At 44.5% G+C, this 21,252-nt stretch overlaps 1 protein-coding gene across 2 annotated transcripts; it reads left to right on the forward strand.

Moving 5' to 3' along the window:
• Positions 1 to 308: 308 nt before the first annotated feature.
• LOC133352062 (peroxiredoxin-2-like) lies at positions 309 to 17,306 on the forward strand. Of its 2 annotated transcripts, none has more exons than XM_061567791.1 (6): positions 309 to 457; positions 8,020 to 8,129; positions 10,284 to 10,437; positions 13,229 to 13,351; positions 14,989 to 15,119; positions 16,641 to 17,306. In XM_061567791.1, the coding sequence occupies exons 2-6, from the start codon at positions 8,027 to 8,029 to the stop codon at positions 16,721 to 16,723; spliced, it is 594 nt and encodes a 197-aa protein (XP_061423775.1). In that variant the 5' UTR covers positions 309 to 457; positions 8,020 to 8,026; the 3' UTR covers positions 16,724 to 17,306. The 2 variants fall into 2 exon arrangements, with proteins under 2 accessions (XP_061423775.1, XP_061423776.1); XM_061567792.1 differs by having other exon boundaries at positions 399 to 472.
• Positions 17,307 to 21,252: the final 3,946 nt, after the last annotated feature.

A 21,252-nucleotide genomic window follows, 5' to 3' on the forward strand; every position in this document is an offset into this window, starting at 1 on the left:
GTTCAAATCCTGGTTGTGGGGGCTTCACCCAGCCCATCATCGTTATCCCCCAGGAAGGGCCTTCATCCAGCCATGGATGATTGACCATAGCCGCTGGTAATGTTTTACGCCTCCTAACAGCGACACAACTTGAGACGAAAGTCCCGTTGCCTCTCCGTTACGTAACTGCTGCGGTGCACAGCCAATCCATTGACTCTCTCCGCATTATCGATTAGAATCGATTCGAACCGCCGCAATCCGTGGTACGGGGAGCACACGACGTGCGCGCCGCTCGCACGAATCGATCAACGCATTGTGTCAAGTCTCGCGATAATTGCGGCCCCCAGTTCTCGCGAGACTTGGAGCTTATATAAGACGGGTGCTTCCCGCGGAGGGCGCCACTCGCTGCTTGAAGCATCAACGACGAAGTCGCTCATCCACTTCTCTGCTCGACCGCGCCCGCCGCATCCACCCTCCCGTACGACTCGCTCGGGTTTGGCTACCGCGTTTATTTATTGACAGTAAACCCCTGTACAGTGTTGCGTTGTGATCTCAGCGATGTGGTTAGTTTCGGTGCGTCGGCAATGAATGAAGGAGCGGTTCATTGAGGCTGTATCGATTCCAGGAATCTAGGTGGGTCGAATCGTGGCGAGTGTGGGAATGGAGAGTTTGAAACGAATTCTCACTGCGAAACGATTGTTTAGTGAACCGATTATTTTGTTTACGCATCGTGTGTACAGTATACTGTCCAGTATGCTACGAGTGCAAGCGGCAAAGTTTTTCCATCGGATTTAACGATTCGCCCGGAGCCGTCACGATTCCATTTCGCGACGACAAATCACGATTCCTTTTGTATCTGGAATTTGTTGTAACGTCTCGCTCCGTGAGATCTCGAGCGGGTGCAGTTTGAATATAAGAATTGCTTAATAGCATCCACGGTAATTGCTTTATTTGTCGTGGGGGGGGGGGGGTAAGAATTGATTGCAATCGATTTGCCCTCGATACTGATGGGGACAGGCGTGAGTGGGCGTGCGTAGCACGTTTGGGGCCAATGGTGGACACGTTGGTGCGCGCTGCAGGCTGCCGCAGTCCCTCTGACCGTCTCCATCACAGTCGCCCTCTTGCTACACGGCTCCCGTGTTTTATCTATAATCCAACCTACCGCTGGACGAGGGCCTCCCCGCAACGGGCAGCGCCGTGGAGGTTCCCTGGCAGCAGCGTCTCGTCCCGCTGGTCAAAGCCGGGTGTTTGTGAGGGTTGACGGCGCCAAGACGCGCGGAGACGCAATTCTATTACGAAATCTCCATCGCACCCCCATTGCGGTCGCTGCGAGGAGCGTATGGGGGTCCTCAAATCGTCGCAACACTTGTACCGACGCAATTGATGACCCCCCCCCCCCTTTCAAAAATAAGACTTTCCTCTGTTAAGTAAATATAATACGTAGGGTACAATATCATACAGCCCCGTGTATACACCTGCTTTGCCATTGCAACTCGTGTATTGGGCGTGAACCCCATGGCGTTGCTCGTCTAAACGACACGGACTCTCTCCTGTCGCCCTGTCGTGGCGAGGAATCCTCCACACTGGCTGGCCTCTGCCCTCGTGATGCAAGGCACAGAATCCCGTGGTCCTTTCTAGAATCTACAGCGGGTGGCTCTCTCACCTCTGGTCCGCAAGCCCCGTAGTAGGTAGCCCATGGAGCTGTTGCAGACACCAAGATAATTCACAACATAATTTTTTTAATCCTGAACATTTCCCAATTACGCACGTTTAATAATTAAAAGCAGCTGCCTCGACTGCGTCTGTCGATTGCAGCATTGGTTGGAGTAGTTTTAATGTTTCAACCTGGTATTGGTGGTACGAGAACATTCGATGTTAGGGTTGACTGGACGGACCTCTGTGAAAAGTGCTTCCTAGCTCGGCGGATTCCTGCAGTCTCAAGGATTCTGATAATAACTAGAGCGTGTATGGCACATTGTTCACTGTTGGATGAGGATATATACATACAGTATAGACTAGAGTATTTAAGACTTTAATGTTCAGTAGGTCGTGACGTCGATGTGAGCAGCCCTCGATTACGGTATAAATACATCGTTAATGTTTAACGCATTTGTATGCCAAGTTCAACTTAAGCAGCAATATATCAACGAAATGGTGTTACTGTGTGCGGTGTGCGATAGTGTAAAATGCCGCGGGGCGTACTGTAGACATGTCTAACTGTTGGCGTGTTATGCTCGTGTGTAATGTATAGATCACTCGTCTTACACGCACAACACAGTGCATTGTCTGCGCAGTTGCCGCCGCTAAAATTACAGAATGCTAATGTTGCCAAGTATGATAGGCGACGTATTGGGCAGTCGCCCTTCATCATATATAGCACACAAGGCCCTTGACTCTTTCTTCAAGGCAATGTATTGACGAATTGATGTTATTTGTGCGTTTGCACCACTGCCAACGCAGCAGCACCACCACTAGATAATTTGTTTAATACTGCAAAGCAATACTATAATTACGACCACAATGACATCGCATTGTCTCGCATGTTGCCTTAATAAATTAGCAATAACTATAGCATTCTACTACTAGATGAGGGTGTCACCTCGTCGTGCGAGTTTGTAGTTATTTAACCACACTTCGCTACGCTGGTCAGTGCGAGTTGGCGAATGTGGGGAGTATACACGTGGAAGCATAGTACATTACAGCAATCGCTTTTGTTCTATCTTTGGTTGCCATCTTACTGCCCACAGCGCAGCCATGTTAACTTGGCACACCATGACACGAGACATAAACCACGTATCTTTGCAAAGAGATCGGTGAGTGTGTCTAAATGTAGATTAAGCGATATGCTTGGGGGTGTATTGTTTACATACTATTGCCCTATCTGTAAAGTTGCTCGTAGCTTATGCGAGGATACTTTTACGTCTTCAACAGGGACTGCTGCATTTGTTTACGTGCGTCATACTCTATGCAGTTTGGCAGGTCAAACTAAACTTGCCACCAATTTATACCAGTGCCAGATAATGTTAGTATTTACACGTGTTCGCCTTTTGGCGTTCTCTGGTCTAAACACCGGTGAGACATGTTCATAAAGAAGGATGTCTGCTGTAGGCCAGTTCGTTCCAAAGACAATGCATATATTATCGGAGCATGTTGGTTTGCATGTTTTGCCACAAGTACAGTACGTGTGGTTAATGCAGACTTGATGCCTTGCAAAAAGTATCTGTGGTGTTTGAACATCTAACACCTGTGTTATTGGCACAAAGGGTAAAATATATTATTTTTAATCAAATGAAATCCTCTTAGACTAAACAACAATTCGCATTTTAGAACACTAAATTGGGGTTTTCATTGATATAAATATTTTTTACACATTTTCTCCATGAAGATAACTTTAATGCAGGGGTGGGGAACGTCCGGCGCGCGGGCCGTGCAAGGCCCGCGAAATCATTTGGTGTGGCCCTGCCAAGGCAACCGCAAGTGGGACTCGAAATTCAATAAACCCAGGAGCAATCCTGGAAAAGCAGTTGCGAGTAGCAACATCATCAATACCAGCTAACATCACACGCCTTACCAAAGAGGAGTTCCAGCCATCGCATAAGGGGTGAGTTAATTAAATGTTTGACCAAATATAACAGGCAAATTTTTAAGTTGATAATTTTGTATGGCCCGCGAATGATGTTATAAATATCCAAATGGCCTTTGGTAGAAAAAAGGTTCCCCACCCCTGCTTTAGTGGAAATGCTTGAACAAAATCCCCTTCCTATGGAGTATGGGTGGTATTTTTAGCTGGTCTGACTGCCTGGTAGAGGTGTGGCCAGAGTTTGGTTAAGTTCAGGTGAGGTATTTTCCCTTGGGGATAATGTATTGGCGAAACTTTAGTTAAAGCACTGAGTCACTTGTGAAGCACAATTGAAGAAGATGATTATAAATAAATAAAAATCAATGATTGTACCTATACACGGACATAAATTGCTATTCATAAAAAAAATTCCCTTGAAATGACTGTACGTTTTCCAAAGTTGAAAACTGCACATTACATTATTTGTGCACTTAAATCGTCTGTGGGGGAGACACGGTAGTCATTGGATCCAATCGTGTCGGTGCGGCAGCTCGATGTCACTCTTTGCAGATTTCTGCTTGTGTGATCGATTCTCCAAACAGAGTAATGGAGAACTTGCTGAAAAGTGCAGAAAAAAGCATTGGGAGTGAATGCGACGAATTACCTTTGGTGAAAGTGAAAGACGTGATTTAGAGAACATACAAGTTGGAGATGACATCGACAGATTTTATTTAAAAAAACAAGTGGGCTTGCAGAGGACATTTGCTTGAAGAGATGGTCAGTGTTTTGAGACTTAAAAATGACAGCCTTCTTGAACATGCCCAATATGGCACGTGTTCCAACCAGGTACAAATTTGATTTAGGAGCAGGCAGTGTCGTTTTCCACGCGTCAGTACAGTTGGCCAGCCGTTAATGTATTCGATTGCAAAATCCTTTGGTGGCGAAATATTGAAAGGCTCTTGTGACATGACTTCAACGCTATCTCCACTTGCATTTGTGTTTATGCACGTATTGCACGGTTTTGTTTGGAGATAAAACTACACCGTGCAGTCGTGCTTTTTAATCGTTTCAAATGTTGCCGTAATGCATATGATGTTACTATTTGTGTATGATGACAATATGAACTGTTTAATATAAGATCAAGAAGTGGTTATGGCCATTGCTGTTGATACCACGAAACCTCATTGCTTCTTTTCTGCTACATCCCTCCGATGTTGTCATTTGACGCGTGACCTGCAGACGTCGATTGTACAGTATTTAACCTTTGCACCTGTATACTGTACATTATAATTCTGAAGATGCTATGGACAGAACCTATGGCCAAATCACCTGGAATGCGTCCGTACTCGTTATCTCTGAAGCCAATCATTTTCGAGCCTGCATATCGTTAGAATCCATGACCGCAGCACATAAAAGGTGGTGTAGGCTGCTGCGGGACATTGTTTTCAGCAGAGATTGCAGTGCAGCTAAATACATTGCTGTACCGTGCTCCAGTGCCAATGCGCTGCTGTTAACCAAAACTGGTGGGCGTGGTGAAGTTTGGTTAATTAATCCCCACTACCCACACAGGTGTAGGGAGGTCGTTGTCCCGCATTGGGTTGAATAAAGGGCTTTACAAGGACGTGTTTTATTCAGTACTGAGTGTTATACTTCATGGGACCTCCTTTGCCAGTACCAAAATACACCCAGTACGCCTTTTGGCGTCCTCTGGTCAAGGGCAATGCATATATTATCAGTTTTTTTTGCATTCTGACCACAAGCATTGTGGTTAATGCAGACATGATTCATTGTAAAAGGTTGAAGTTTGGTGTTTTAACATCTGTTTTGTTGCCAGAAAAAAGGGGAAAACCTCGAGTTATACTGTCATGCTGTATACAGTGTTGACCTTGACCAGGATTTGAACTTGCGTCCTTTGCTCTTTCTGATACTGTAATCCTGGTCTTTCTAGTCCTGTGCAGTGCCCCTGTGAATTAATGCAGTATGCTATACTCTCATGTATATGGGAGCAGTATTGTTTTGGAGTGTTAGAGTACAGGTAGTCCCCGAGTTACAATGGTCCGACTTGCGATATTTCGATCTTACGATGGCGAGAGCGATACAACAAAATTGCCATCAACAACCCAACATCGTTCAAGTATGCAGACGACGGACAGAATCTTGGTGGGTACAGTACAATATGATACGTTACGATATGTTCAATGCATGTATGATACGTAGCTTTAGCGATTTCATTTTAAGGTTACCACGATACGATACGTTCAATGCATGTTAAAAGTTTTTATAGGAGATAGGATTGTTTCCTGAACTTTCTATTAAATTGCAGTTCATATAGGTAGGCTAAGAATTTACCTTGTTTTTTTTACTAACATTTTACTGTGCAATACAGTATTGTAATTAATAAATACATACAGTATATAGTTTATACAGTACGGTACTGTAAATTGCTCTGTTTTGCTAAATTACCATTCTTTAAGAATCCGAGGTAGGCTAAGCCATCTTCGACTTACGATATTTTCGACTTGCTATGGGGTCGTCGTAACGCATCTCCATCGCAAGTAGAGGGCTACCTGTATGGCACTGTTCATTTTTCTGAGTGATTTATTAACGCATGAATCGGTAGCAATTAATCTCACTTTTTATCACGCATCCTGGGGGGTTCACTGTCTAAACAGGTTAGTGTGGCAACATCTACCTTTGGGAGACTCCTCTGGACATAACACATGCCCTTTTGTGTAGTGTCGGCATCGTCAGGTGCTCATTAACATTTCCCCCCAACCGCCTACAATCTTCTAATCGTGTATTTTGATCAAATGTTGGCTTTGAGTTTTTTCTTGGCTGTTGCTGTTACACAAAACAATTTAGGGACTAAAAAGGAAATGTAAGTTTAAAAAAACATGCAAATCCTTCATTGTCTTGTGCTCCCCACGTGCTCGGTCACGTACGCTATGGGGACGTGACGCCATGACCCAGTTTCCATATCCCACGTCCCTCCCCGCAGCTGTTGTTGAAGTGGCTGCCTGCATGACTTGCCTGGCCCACGCAACTTTCCCCAACTGACTTTCCACAACTTTAGGAGCTTGCACAACTTTTAATGCTTATTAAGCACGGGCCCCAAAGACTGCCCAAACTGCCAAGCTAACGATGGCAAATTAGCATGACTTAAGATGTAATAGAGAACGAGTTAAAGTTTCTTGAATTGAGCCAAGTTTATGATGAGAAGATGGGGGAAAGACAATGGAAAGGAATTCCAAATCTGAGCAGTGCGAGGGAAGAAGAAAAGAGTCTTGACCAGCAGTGTGGTGAGTGAGCACAGTGGGGATGAGATGAAAGTTTTGGATATGGTCTTCCACATGGGTGGCGCAATAAAGTAAATGAGTGGGAAAAAGTGAATGGGCACTAATGATAGCAGAGCAATGAGGAGGTGACTGACTGCCGGTGATTAAGTGACTAGAGTTGAAAGTTAATAAGTACATTTTTTCTCCCACTGAACGACAAATCCTGTTTTCTGTACGATTGAGCTGATTCATGATTCCTCCTGTTAATTACATGTCTACCTTTCTTATCGGCAAATTAAATTACTTCTCTTTGTAATTTCACGTATCAAATCATTGTTATTTAACCTTTATCCACAGGGTAAAAACGTGGATAATAGTATGAACTTGCCATGTTTGGGTAAAGTAAATAATAATTTAAACAATGAAAATGTATTCCCCTGTGGTTTTACAAAAGAGGATGTGCCGTTTGTCTTGTTTGGTTGCACTTCACTTTTCACAGGCTGCTACAGTCAAACCACGCATGAAACACAAACTTCCATTTACGTGGATTGTTAAATGTGCTTTCACAATTGTCCAGTTTCTTAAAATATATATCTGTAACTAAGATGCATATGTTGATGTTTTTGACCATAACTTTAACATTAGGTTTAACAGGTATGGGTTCTCACCTGATGAAAATAACCTTGACGAACTAACACATTTTCTCATAATTAAAACGCTTCAAATCTGATGTGGACAACTTTTTATTTGCTTGAGGTTTTGAGGCATACATTCTCATCCAATTGCACCATTCTCTGTACATTCCTCGGGATGGTTCCATGGGAGGTTTGCATCGCGTGTGAGATGAACAAAAGTGGTGGGCGTTTTGGCATTTCTTTGGCTCATCAGTGTTCATCACGTGTGCCGTCATTTATTAATAAGGTTCCCAGTACAAAGTGAATATTTACATTGGATCCTGAGGTTTCACACACTGACATTTACCCTTTCATGGTCCATTTGGCACGTTTGCAACATGTCAACCTTGGGTAGATTTGGACATGCAATCGTTTTATAGAGATATGGAATTTCATAAATGCTGCACTGGCATTGTTTGTATATTATGTAGGAGCCTTTTACAATAGTGGGGCCTTAAACTATTCTTTAAAAACTAAATAAATGTATTATAATATTGATACAGAACGTTTGTGTTTACATATATTACTACAGAGTCATCATGTCTGCTGGCAACGCTTCGATCGGCAAGCCTGCTCCGGATTTTTCTGGTGTGGCTGTGGTGAACGGAGCATTCAAGGACATCAAACTGTCCAACTATAAAGGTGCGTGACGGTTTAAGGCTCAGAAAGTACTCCTGAAAAAGCACAGCAGATCACAACACTGACAGCCTGCAACATTTTAAATACTTCGTTATTTGTTTACATCTTAAAATAATGTAATACTGAGGCGCGGTGATAAAGCGTTGGTGGTTTACAAAAGTTGGCTTGTGCGGCAGAAGTATCTGGTCTCTCACAGTTGGTGAGGTTCAGCAGTCGCATGTTGCCGCCTCTGCAGATTGTATCACCCAGTGATCAAAGTTCCTTACGCCAGGTAGAATCAGATTGGTCTTGTCAACACCTTGGTAGTAAGAGCCAGTCTTTGAGCGCCTCTAGCATAACTTTTGAAGTCTCGGGTGTTTCGTTTTACATTTAGTTACTTATAGTTTGTGTAAAATTCTAATCTTAAGGTAAAGCACTTTTAAAAGCCTGCACTTTGAAGCAGAAGAGAGATGACCACTTGATCGTGCATTTACACTGAATACACAAGCGATTCCAATGCTCTTAACACAACAGAGAAATTAGTCTCCATACCTCTTATTGCCTGCGCAGTGTCCGAGTCTGGCCTGCCGTCGGCTCCAGTTTATCGTGGTCACCCTGGCTTTGCCATTTGTCTCGGTCGACTGCACGCACTCGTCCAGTTTTTGTGCATTTCCGACCTCTGTCAACACTGACCCGGCTCACACGTGCCACAGTTGCGGTCATCGTTATTGCAAAAATTCGAATGAGAGCCACTCGCCCGAGCCCACTGGTTAGGTGTGCAGCAGCTCACATTGGCTCGTGGTGTTCAGATACCAGCCCAGGCAGAGGCGGCGATGTTGCCGGTTCTATTTTGGGGTTTGTGGCTTCTACCTACAGCTCCTTTTGAATAGTGTGCAAAGCGAGACTCCATCTGAAGGTCCCAAGCCTGCCAAGCATCCCTTCACGCGAGTCCCCTGATGAATACCGCATGCGCACTGTCCTCCAGTGTTTCTGGTCGTGCCACTTGGTGTTCGGCATGATGTCCAACGCTTTGCTCCACGTTTATGAAAGTGCACTCAAGAGCTATACGACACAACCACATCTTTCGATTTAAAGCTTTCGTGACTGCAGGGATTCTTCATCTTGGTTCTTTCGGTAAAATCACGTAGAAGGGAAATAATAAAAAAATATAAATTAAACATAATAAAATACAATTCTCACGACGTTGCGGCCACAACGCAAGCAGCCGTCCTCAGGTGAAGAACAGGTCTGTCGGAAAGACAGCGTCTGAATGAACACCACCAAGCTTGGCAGCGTATATTTAAGCTGGGTTAGGGGAGGAAGGGTGCCTTGATAAAGGAATTTGCATATCAACAGAGGAATTTAGCATATTTATGGAAAATGCAGATATGGGATTAGTCACTACTTGTGGAATGCGTAGGAGGTGGGGGGGTGTCTCAAAGTCATATTATGCTCGTGCATTATGTAGGATTAGCAACCTCCTGGAGACAAAGTACACTAAATCAAATAAATCTAGCAAAATTTCGAAATGTAATGCAATGCAACACAGAGGGCCGGTCAACACACAATTAACGCATAGCCTGGTTGATTACGTTCTTCCAAAGATTGCTAAATTAGAAGTTAAGTGTGAAATTTGTAAGACAGACACGAAGACTGATACACAAGCAGAGAGAGACAACAAAAATCCAAATTAAGTATGAGTGAGTGTATCACGGCCTCCTCCACGCCATCACGGGAAAAACCGTCCCGAGTTGACGCGGACGCAGAAAAAACCGCGCGACGGACGCGGGGTCTGGGTCCTGCTAAAATAACTGCAGTAATATAAATATAATTTGAGATCATACACTTGGCAAAGTGGGTTTGACTACGTAGAGGGTTTATAGGGAGTTCACAGAAGACATAATTTCAGTAAACTTTTTTCATAGAGGTAAAAATAAAGGCATTCACTAACCACTTCATGCCATCGCCCTGTACGCATACACAAGCAGGAGAGGTCACAGTGGAGGGTCGAGGATTTGGCACTGATGACCGATAAGATGCACCGGGTGCAGGGGTTGTGTTTGTACGCACTGCATTTCGTGACTAAAACAAACAAAATCACTCCTAGGTTCACAGTTCTGCTGTTACGGTTAATTTCTGTCAGTTTGAGCTCATATCACGGCGGCGCGTTCTTTGCAGGAAAGTACGTCGTGCTGTTTTTCTACCCCCTGGACTTCACGTTCGTGTGCCCCACGGAGATCATCGCGTTCAACGACCGCCTGCCTGAGTTCACGAAGCTGGACTGTGCCGTCATCGCTGCGTCCACCGACTCCCAGTTCAGCCACTTGGCATGGTACTCTCACTCGCACACGCCCAGTCGCACTCTTCATCGGCAATGGTCAACCCACTTCTGGATAAAGGCCTTTCCATGCCACCAACACCTCCCACAATCCTTCGATGTAATATTCAACCATGCACATGAGCGCGGACGAAATTTGTCACTCACCTTCCTCGGTGGATGTCATCTCGGACGTGATCCATCCCTTGGCTGCCACGCCATTATTATTTGTCACCATTGTCAACCCTTCCAGCGACATATCCTCCCCAAGCCCACTTGCTTTTTCTAATGGTTTAGATGCAACTAGACTCCATGTGTTATCTTATCAATGTGTTCCTCTTTCTCTCAATATAATTCCAAGCATGCATCTCTCAACTCTTCATTGCATGCTTTTGAGCCTTGTTTGATTGTCATCGTCAACGTTTCTTAACCTTGTAAGCCACAGCAAGTGATCCAAAAATCACTCCAAACAGTTCTCTGAACGAGTAAGGCCCAGACTTGGAGTTGCTCCAATCCCAGCTCTTAAATAAGCATGGCAATTCTCAGGCTGTGTTCTTGCCATGGCTCTCAATAATGAGCCCATAGCGCTGGGTGAAGTTGCGTGCTTATTAGAGGCCGACGAAAATTCGGTTTCGGTGCCGAATGTTTGCAAATGGCCTCTTTCGGCATACTTTCGGTTAGACCGAAAGTCAATTTTTTACTTTTGGTCTGGTTTCGGTTTCGGCCGAAACCAGAAATTCAGCTTCGGTCGGCCTCTCGTGCTTATGAATGTTGCCGTTAGCCCTTGCAGGACAGACAGTGAATGCGGTCCACTTGAGCTTTTTCAAGCATCAAAGGGCACTCTGCACTTGTGCGTCTAACCATTCGCATCGATCGCGCTGCCCTGGAGATTGTTGCTTGGCTACGGCTTAAAGTGTGGTACTGTGTTATCTGCCCCCATTTGTGGTGCACATCAAACCCCTTGTTGGCTTTTTTCTGGTGCTCAAAAATGAGATTGGCTTTATCCTTTTGTATTCCAAGCTCCGGCCCTAGGTGATTGAATATGAAAGATGTAAATAATTGTGGATTTGTTAATTTGAAAACCAGCCGAAGGCCCTTGTGATCTCGTGAATAGGACATCGTGGACTCTATTAATGCTGTTTTTGTATAATTGTAGTCGTTTTTCAAATGTGGGTTTGTGGTTGCGATGAGGCCACATGGCACTTTGTTCAATGAAGAGCAAGTTTTTCAAATTTCCCTTTTGCAGTCGATGCTTAGCGGCAATACCTGCAAACCTCAAACGCTATTTAAACTGGCTCCATGGATTGTCGATTTAACATAAGAAAAAGTGCACCTGGGGGTTTGGATCAAATAAATGTTATGCATTCATTTGTATGTGCATTTTTTTATTTAACTTTAAATAAATGGAGGCTGAGCTGATGGCATGGATTTGCAGCTTGTAGCTTAGAAGACAGGGTTGATAAGTTGATTGTTTAATACTTTCATGGCAACCGGACAGACCATTGACTGCAAAATTATTTTCGAGTAAGTAAATATTTGGTCGACTTCCTGGGTTCGAGCCATTTGGTGCGCAGCGGAGCATTGTCCAAGTTTGCTTTTTGCACCGCAAAAACTCGTGAGCATATCGCAAACGTTGGCGTAAGGTCAAGTGGAGAACCAACAGTGTCCGCGATTGTCGTGCATGACACCACCTGGAGGTGTTGTCATTGCACTACAGTTGTGGAGCAGTTAACGATGAAAATTATTCAAAACGTATTATATTGCTATTATTTTCTAACGCGAGCATTGGACCCCGGCACCACACAGAGTGAAAATCCACGATGCGTAGTTTCAGTGCTGTCTGTCATGCCACAATTGCTCTATGTATAAAGCCATTTTCTTAATCCAGTGCTGGATGAGGGATTCCTCATGCCATGCATATCATGGGGGTTAATTGGCCATCTCATGGTTCTGGCCATTGGGAGTTGATACTTTGTACAGTGCAATAAAATATGTTGCTGCACTGACCTCTGTTGCCCACCATAAAACATATTCATCATATGGGGGGAGGGGGTGGTGTGATTGCTGACTACCCAGAAATCAATAAACTATTTACAATTATTTTATATTAGCAGGTTGGGCCCACTGAGTTCTTTTTGCAGAAGCAACTTGGCCACAAATGAAAGCCCAATGAATTGGCTTATGGGGAAATCTCTATAGCAGCCGAATACTCTAAGTGCATGTTTCTAAATGTGAAGGAAAACCAGAGGACCCTGAGAAAATCTATGCAGCCACGGGGAGAATATGCAAACTGAGGATCGGGATCAAACCCACAACCACCTGCATACTAGGCGAGGTAGTTAACATCTTGCCACCACGGCATGCATCTCATCACTGTGATGCTATTCATTAATCTAAATACCAGATTGACCTTTTTTTTCCCTGAGCATCGTAGCCCATGACCAAATCACCTAGATATTGCGCCTGATCTCGTCACGATCTCAGAAGCTCAGCGTGAATACTCCGCGATCGTGATTTGGATCGGTGACCACTGTGCATAACCAGTGTTATTTGCTTATGCGGGGCTACGTGATGGGCAGCTGAGGGAAGTGCATAAATTTGTACTGTAATTTAATGCTCCTCGTTCTCTGCTCCCCGCCTTTACCAACTGGCATTGACCTGCACGGTGAAGTCTGGTGAAATAACCCCCACTGATACGCAAGCAGTGAGGAGGCCCTCATGCCAGTGGATTGACAAGAGCGGTTCATGTACAGTTATCTTCATGTTCGAATGTTGCTTACGGCAGTGCATTTCATATCTATTGCAGGGTGAACACACCGCGCAAACAGGGAGGCCTGGGTCACATGGAAATCCCACTCCTTGCCGACCGAACATGCAATGTCGCCAAGAACTATGGAGTACTCAAGGAAGATGAGGGCATTGCCTACCGGTGGGTTACATGTGCAGTGGTATTGAGAAACCCATATTACCACTATTTTACTTGCTTGCATCTAGCCAGCTTTGAAACGTTGGTAATGACCAGGATTCTTATTTTATTCTCTTAAATGCCATGGCGTAATATCTGCTTATTTATCCTGTTAATTCTATTCTCCACAGCGATGTGATCATTGTTTTGTTAAACTAGGATCCATATCTCGCTCGCCAGTATTGGTTCGAAGCAAGCCTGACTGTTGATGAGACTGCAGCGTTTGCTTGAGCTGAACCAATTCTGAAAATCTACTCCATGAAGGCTCTACATCTGATGGATTAAAAAAAAGTGCTGAGAGTACCTTGCGGAGGGAGCTGGTAGTAACGTTGGGTTGCTCGGTTAATGGCCAGGGTCAACGGCGGCGTGGTGTATTCCGCAAATATGCCCGACTGTGAGGGCGGGCACAAGCCGGCGTGAGTAGGTTAAACGTTGAGTTTTAGAAGGGCACCACGGGGTGACCAGCCCCTCCACACCCAGCCCCACCCCTCCCAGCCCCAGCCCTTCCCCACCCAGCCCCACCCCTCCCAGCCCCAGCCCTTTCCCACCCAGCCCCTCCCCCACCCAGCCTGACCCCTCCCATTTTTGGATGCACGACGGACGGACACAATAATCCCCTGTGGGCTGGTGTAACCAGGAGGTTCCTTCCAGTATTATCCTGTGAATAATCAATGCGTAGTAAATTCAAAACACATATGACCAATAATAGGGCAAGAGACGGGGAACACGGGGAGGACGCAGAGACTTTTTAAAATTAAAAATGTAAATGTGGTTCAATCTTCACACCGTGGATATAGTGATCGGTGGTGTATTGATGTATTAAATGTAATCGTCTCCTCTCAACCGTGTTTATTCAAGGACACTCCCTAACAGTGTGAATGTGGTGAACCGCTTAAAACACTGGAACATCTCGTGAGCAGCTGTAGCCGAGTAGCAGTCCCTATGCACTATTCCCATGGACATGTGGGTTCACTTTGCATCTGCCGAACCTCTTGATCGGATATCAAAACCTAATGTATTCCCATATAACGTTTCTATGCCTCTACGTGACGGTCATCATCATTGGACAGTGACTTGGCCCGGAGCTATCATGTTTGTCACTTGTAGATATTCCTCTTCAAATCCGAATGGTCTCCCTGGTTAATACTGCATGCATGTATTAACCATAAAATACCACAATCCATTGGCTTCGGGGGATGTGAAATATCCTATGTAATTCGAGGAATAGGCCCTTATGTGCCATTTTCACTTTCCAAATAAATAAATCAGTAACTGCTTGGGAAATGATGAACTTGTCACTCCCCATTGCGAGAACTTAGCAGGACCCTCCTGACACAGTCTTGACTCGGCCAAGGCTTCCTTGAGTAAATAATCTGAATAAATTAAATCCAAGAACTTTTAATCTCACTTTTGACCATGTGGATGCATGTTAGACTTCTTTCTCCCCGTACATAGCCAACCGTGCTAATCAGAGGTGCAGATGAGTCGGGTGCTGACATGTCTGAAGAGAAATAAAATCACTCTTTGCCTTTCCTCTTCTTGTGACTTCTTAACCTATTGTGACCACACCGCCACCAACCTTTCTGGCCTGTGTTCCACAGTGGCCTGTTCATCATCGATGGCAAAGGCATCCTGCGACAAATCACCATCAACGACCTGCCGGTGGGCCGCGACGTGGACGAGATCCTCCGCTTGGTGCAGGCCTTCAAGTTCACGGACGAGCATGGCGAGGGTGAGTGCCTAGCGCTTGCTGCCGGTCTGTCCCCTGATCGCTAGCAATGCACCCAGTCTCGTCAGATCTCGGCAACCAAGCAGTTTTGAGCCTTGATGATGCTTGTGCGTGGGTGACCACGGTGTATGAGGCATCGGCTGTTGTGGGGCTATGTTATCAGCAGAGGGCAGTGCAGCGCAATCCAACTCTTTACCTTACAATGCCCCAATGTCTGTCTCCCCCCCCCACTCCTTCAAGCGGCACGAACCAGCGTGATAAAGTATGGTCATGTAACTCGGCATGATCCTTAGAGCATGGGTTGGCTCTCGCCCAACAGTGGGATTGACAGTTCGGTGACTATTGTTTAAAGTTGTTGAAACCTCAGCAGAATCCACTAGGATTCTCAACCAAAGCAGAATTCAGTCTCAAGCTTCTACAAACCTTGTTTGTAGCGGATGCTTGGCTTTGGACAATTTTCCATAGAAATTACAGAGTAACTATGAGCAATGAATGGTTGGAATAGTTACAGTACATGTGTAAGAGTCTGTGTGGGGTAGAGACGACTTTGTTGTTTCAGCGTCTTGCCAGCTTCACAACCTACAATGAGTTATGGGTGCAGTATCTCAACAGCATTGGGAAGATCATTATTCACAGGCCCACATTGCTCATGCGCTTCGGTAGAATGGGGTGTTTGCAGACATTACCCACAGTCAATAATCCGTTGGGCTCTTTCCATTTGCAATATTGGATAATTATATAAAGGTACTGGTGCAGTCTTGCAATTTGTTATTCATGACACTGCTGGAAGAAGCCCCAGCATTGTCGGAAGCTTTACAGAGCCCCCTTTAAAAGATATTTGTCTACTCTTAACTTAAAGCTTTCGTGGCTGCAGGAATTCATATTCTTGGGTCTTTCGGTAAAGTCACAGGTTCAAAGAAAATAAGCTTATAACCAACCCCCTTTTCCTGAAGACGACCGCTTGTGTTGCGATCGAAACGTCGTTTGTTATTTTTGTTATTTTCTTTAAACCTATCTACGTGGCTTTACCGAAAGACCCAAGAATATATATTGGTTTAGTCTTCCAAACTGGCCAGACACCACACACGACCTGCTGTGTGAACAGAGGCAGGGGATTTAAAGAAACTTACACCATTGTTTCAAGTGCCACGCTGGGAGAGCAACCTCTGCATTGCAAGTAGTGTTTTAACAATTACTCCATGGCAGCACCTTAAGGCACTGTGTTTTGTATGCATCCTCTTTGCAGAGTACTTTAGTAATATTTGTTATTTTACCAAATGGCAAAATGCGAATATTTTTGGTAATTTTATCGGTTACTCCCTTTTGTAGCAATTTAATTTTCCTATACCTTAAATATTACATTACATCTTGTATGACCAACTTGAATTTTACGTTCAACCCCTTAATATTTTCTTAGCGCAAACTCTTGCATGCACACAACTAACAGACCTCCACGCCACCTCCCTCATGCCAAACCCCCCCCCCCCCCACCGCTAATCCCCGAACATGGATGTGTGACCACAGTGTGCCCTGCTGGCTGGAAGCCTGGCAAGGACACCATCAAGCCAGATGTGCAGAAGAGCAAGGAGTTTTTTGCCAAGCAGTGAGACGGCAAAGCTGCACTCCACCGCAGTGACGACGTCTTGCACGTCTTCTCCCCTCCACCAATCAGCAGTCATGAGGCGTTCAACAGTCTTGTCAAGATGTGTCAACTCCTGTCAGACCAGAACCACAGCTCTGATGTCATAAAATTACCTAAAGGCCATGGTGCACAGTTGTTTATCAACTTATGTGGTCTTTGAGGCCAAGGGCTTGCAAAATTCAGTTTTCTCGCATCCTGCCATTGTTTTTGTTTTAGTTCAGTCCTTATTGTTCAGTTGAAGATGTACACATTAGTTGGAGAATGTTAAACTCTGAGGGATTGTGATGACTGGAGTCTGGGAAAACATTGTAAACCGATTCTAATTGGATTCGTGCAAGTTACAATGCATGAACTAGCCATTACACTTGTACCATTGCCTTTACATTCCTGGCTGAACTACTTGTGATGGGAAAAAAAAAGCACTTGCTACGTTTGAGTCGAGTTGTTGGTTTGGACAAATAGTTTATCTTGTTTCTGACGAATCGTGACTGCTACAAAGTGTGCCTCATAGTGCTGGGTATTTTGTCCAATAAAATTAGAAGGAAATACAGCTGTTTGTGTGAATATCTTTACCTGGGAACTGCTTGTCTGGTTGAGTTGTGTGAAGATTTCATTGAAATTTGGTAGCGTGTACCCATGGAGTGAGGGCAGTGGAGCAAATTACCGTTTGTACTGCACGTCTTTGCCTCCCCAGCCCAACCCACTGAACAGCGTGGTGAAATACGGTAAAATCTCGAATGTGCAGTGTGGGGATACCTTTATCCGGCAATAGTTTCGCAAGAGTGTCTACATGTGCAAGATCAATGATTTACAAAATACATTGTGCCCAAATCTTCGATTTTTTTTAGTGCGTTCAAGTGATGCATGGAGCCCATGTTTAGTAGGATTAGATTTGAGCTATGGGAGCAAACCAGAGAACCAGATTTGTGGGCAAACCCATAGAGAACAAGGTGAGAATATGAACCCTACACTCGAGTTGGGAATCGTACTCTGGGTCCTTGCTGCGAGGTACAAATGTTTTACCACTTTGCCAGCCTGTGCCACCCACTGAGTTGAATACTTTTTTCCACAGTGACCCGCCGACCAGATTGATGGCAATACCGTTGCTCGGGTATGTTGTACAAGCGGGGAAACCCGTTGTAATGGAAGCACAATAAACGGTGCACACGTCCTTTGAATACTTTTGAAATTGACTGCATTGTATGCCCCAGGTTCTTGTAAATGGGAGAGTGGATAAGCAACTGACCAGCTCCATTGTTGGATCAAAGGTCTATCTTATTATTTCTACCTCATTCGCACAAGCTACGTGTCGTAATCTCTCAGATTACGTCTCATTCGTTGCAACTGATGGAGTGGGTTTGGGAGGAATATCCTGGACAAATATAAACCGATTATATCAGCATGTTTGTTTGCATGTTCACCGCAAGTACGTGTGGTTAATGCAGACTTGATTCCTAGGAAAAGTATGTTTGGTGTTTGAACCTCTTAACACCTGTTGTTATTTTTTTACTTGAAGCTTTCGTGACTGCAGGAATTCATACTCTTTGGGTTTTTCGATAAAGTCACGTAGAAAAATAACAAATCACGACGTTTCGATCGCAACACAAGCAAACGTCAGGTGAAAAAATCCAGCAGAGCTGCTGAGGCAGGGTAAATAGGTCTGGTTTTTTTTCAACGGTTTTACTTAACTTGACTCCCATAGTCCTATGTTTGTCGTGGTCAAATATTGTAATCAACATTTAGTCTACTTTCTGTTCAATGAATTCCAAATTTTGCACACGTACTCATATCCGGTGACGATGCGTGCCTGTTTCAAAATCGGCATCAATCAATTGGCTCTTTTAAAGCAATGAACATTTTGTATGGACGGCTTATTAATTAAATATTTTTTGGGGAAGGTCAAAAACGCCGCGGTCCCTAAACTCTGGAATCGCCTCGCCCAAGAAGCAGGCGGCACGTCCCTCAGGCGCCACGTGCACGCTCCGTGTGAACGAGTTACGGAAGTAATCAATTCAAGTCAGCGTTGATGTGGGAGCAGGCGCAGCATCATTGACGTACTTCTCGACCGTGAGCTAAACGAAGTTGTTAATAAAACCGTTGTTTAAAAAAAAAAACTTTAAGGAGTTTATTTTACCTGAAGACGATTGCTTGTGTTGCGATCGAAAGGTGATTTTTGTATTATTATTTTTCTATTTTACCGAAAGACCCAAAGAGTAGTCTGAATACCTGTTTTATTGCCAGAAAGGGTAAAACCTACATTCATGCAGAGATTAGGTTCATTTATTAAGATATGCTTTATTCAAAAATAAAATTTTTACAATTGCACAACAAACGCAAATACTTTAAATCAGGAGTTAACATCGGTATATGAATAATTTCAGCATTCGGCGTATGTATGGCAACCCATGTTATGCGATACCCATGGACCAGATCCACTTCACACAATTGGCCCCGGAGCTCCTCGCCTGGGCAAGCTTCCCCCATCGCCGGTCACGGGGACGTCGGCGCATTCCTTCCAAAATTCGGGCGAACTCGCAACGGACCAATGGGGGCGCGCAGTCAACGTGACTAAAACATTAATACAATCACTCGACGAAGCTGTGCACATTCGGAATCAGTCGCGGGTTTATAAACGTGGTTTTTAAAGTGCCCGAAATGCGCCGGCTGGTTGCAAGTGCCGCAGTGCGTCGGCTGCTCAGAGCCGATGAAATGTCTAAAACTGGGAAAGTTATGCAGCGTCGGTGAAACCTGGAGATCCAAGTTCCATTCCCGGCCACAGCTAGCAGCAGTGGCCGAGTGATATCTTGAACCAGTCAGTCCTGGGACACACCTACTGAACCGAGCCATGCTGACCAGCACCTTGAGGTATGGCCAAATCACCCCCTATGCTCGACACGGTATGGGGGTCGAGGCCTTCATCCAGCAGTGGATTGACCAAAGTGGGTAAGATTTGTTGAGTCTAATGTGTTATTTGGACCTAGTGGCCATAATCCCCTGTGTATAAACTAGCGGTTTACGTCCATCGGGAACAAATCGTTGAAAAGTAATACATTATTATAGGTCACCTTTATTAGGCCTTGGGAATTAAGTCATAACACATTGTATAGGCGATATTTAGAATCTATAGAGCCTATGAATCCACCAGAAAGAAAAAAAAATCGCTTATTTTAGTCTAGTATTTAACATTGACAATGTTAAATTTGAAAGCAGATATATTAAACTGGGTTAAAATATTATTGGTTCTTTTGGTGAAGTCACGTAGATAGAAAATAAAAAAATATTCAAATTAAAAAAAAGTTTGGGTTAAAAAAGTTTGCCTCTAGCCCATCACAACTTTCTTATCGATACCTCGCACCCAGCACCCAGAATCTGTTATATATATTTTATTACGCTTTTTTACTCTGAAAAGCCGAAGTCTCAACTCTTTCAAGGAGCTTCTGCTAAGATCTTGCAGTGTGGGTGGATGATTGCTATGGGGTTTCCAATTAAGTAATTTGCGAATAAACTACTTTTTTCAAATGTGGACCGTGATGTTTGGCGCACGACGGCCTGCTCGTCTTCGAATGACGGCACAGGCCCTCCAACATCCACCGTGAAGCGGATGGTGCAGAATCATCCATGGTGAACACACTCTCCGATGGAATCGCTGTGCTGCTGTGTCGAGTAAAATTTACAAGTTGCAATTTAAATGCAAAACTGAAGCTCTCCGAAAGGAAATACATTTCATTTTTGTCACAGATGCAGGAAAGTGGAGGTCATGGCATTGTGCGGTGTTTCTCAGCTCCAATTCCTGTCGACCCCTTTGAACCGACCACGTCTTTGTGATTAGGAGTCGTTTCTATTTGTATGCAAATTAACCACTACATACTGCATGATACCTGGTGATCTTGAAGAGCTGTAACATCATTCCATGGGTCACAACAGAAACCGGTACCACCTACGGTGACTAAACTCTCGTGGTCGTGAACAAAAGTGAATAATTATTCACTTGATACTGGCCAAGTAAAGAAATCGAATCCACTAAAACGATGTCACGTCAGGTGGTACGGACAAGTGAGATCTCGCATCTGGTCTAGGCTCGTGGATGACGCGGTTGCGTTACGAAGGCTAGAGTTGAGAAACACTGCCATAATGTACATGTCGAGATGCAGTCATGTTTTGAAGACAGGATATTACGAGCGCATGCACACAATAGTTTAACACGTAGGCTTTCGCGACCAATATCATCCATAATACAAGTTTTGTGGGTTCGATCGCGTAAATATATAAATGTGTCGCTAAACCCCTCTATTTAAGGAACCAAACAGGAGATTTCTCCGCAAATATGGCTGTTGCCTGATGAAGCTAGTTGTAATTACTGGCGAAACGTCGTACTCGGATTGTAAATGTTGTGGCTTTGCTCTCCAACACACCGGTGTGCTGTCCTCGTGATGAATTTGCACGTTCTGTTTACGTGACAAACCTTACTAATTGGCTGTGGCGGGTTTAACGACA

This window comes from Lethenteron reissneri, chromosome 39 (genome assembly GCF_015708825.2).
Source record: "Lethenteron reissneri isolate LAM-NWPU_2019-01 chromosome 39, ASM1570882v1, whole genome shotgun sequence".
Classification (NCBI taxonomy): Eukaryota; Metazoa; Chordata; class Hyperoartia; order Petromyzontiformes; family Petromyzontidae; genus Lethenteron; species Lethenteron reissneri.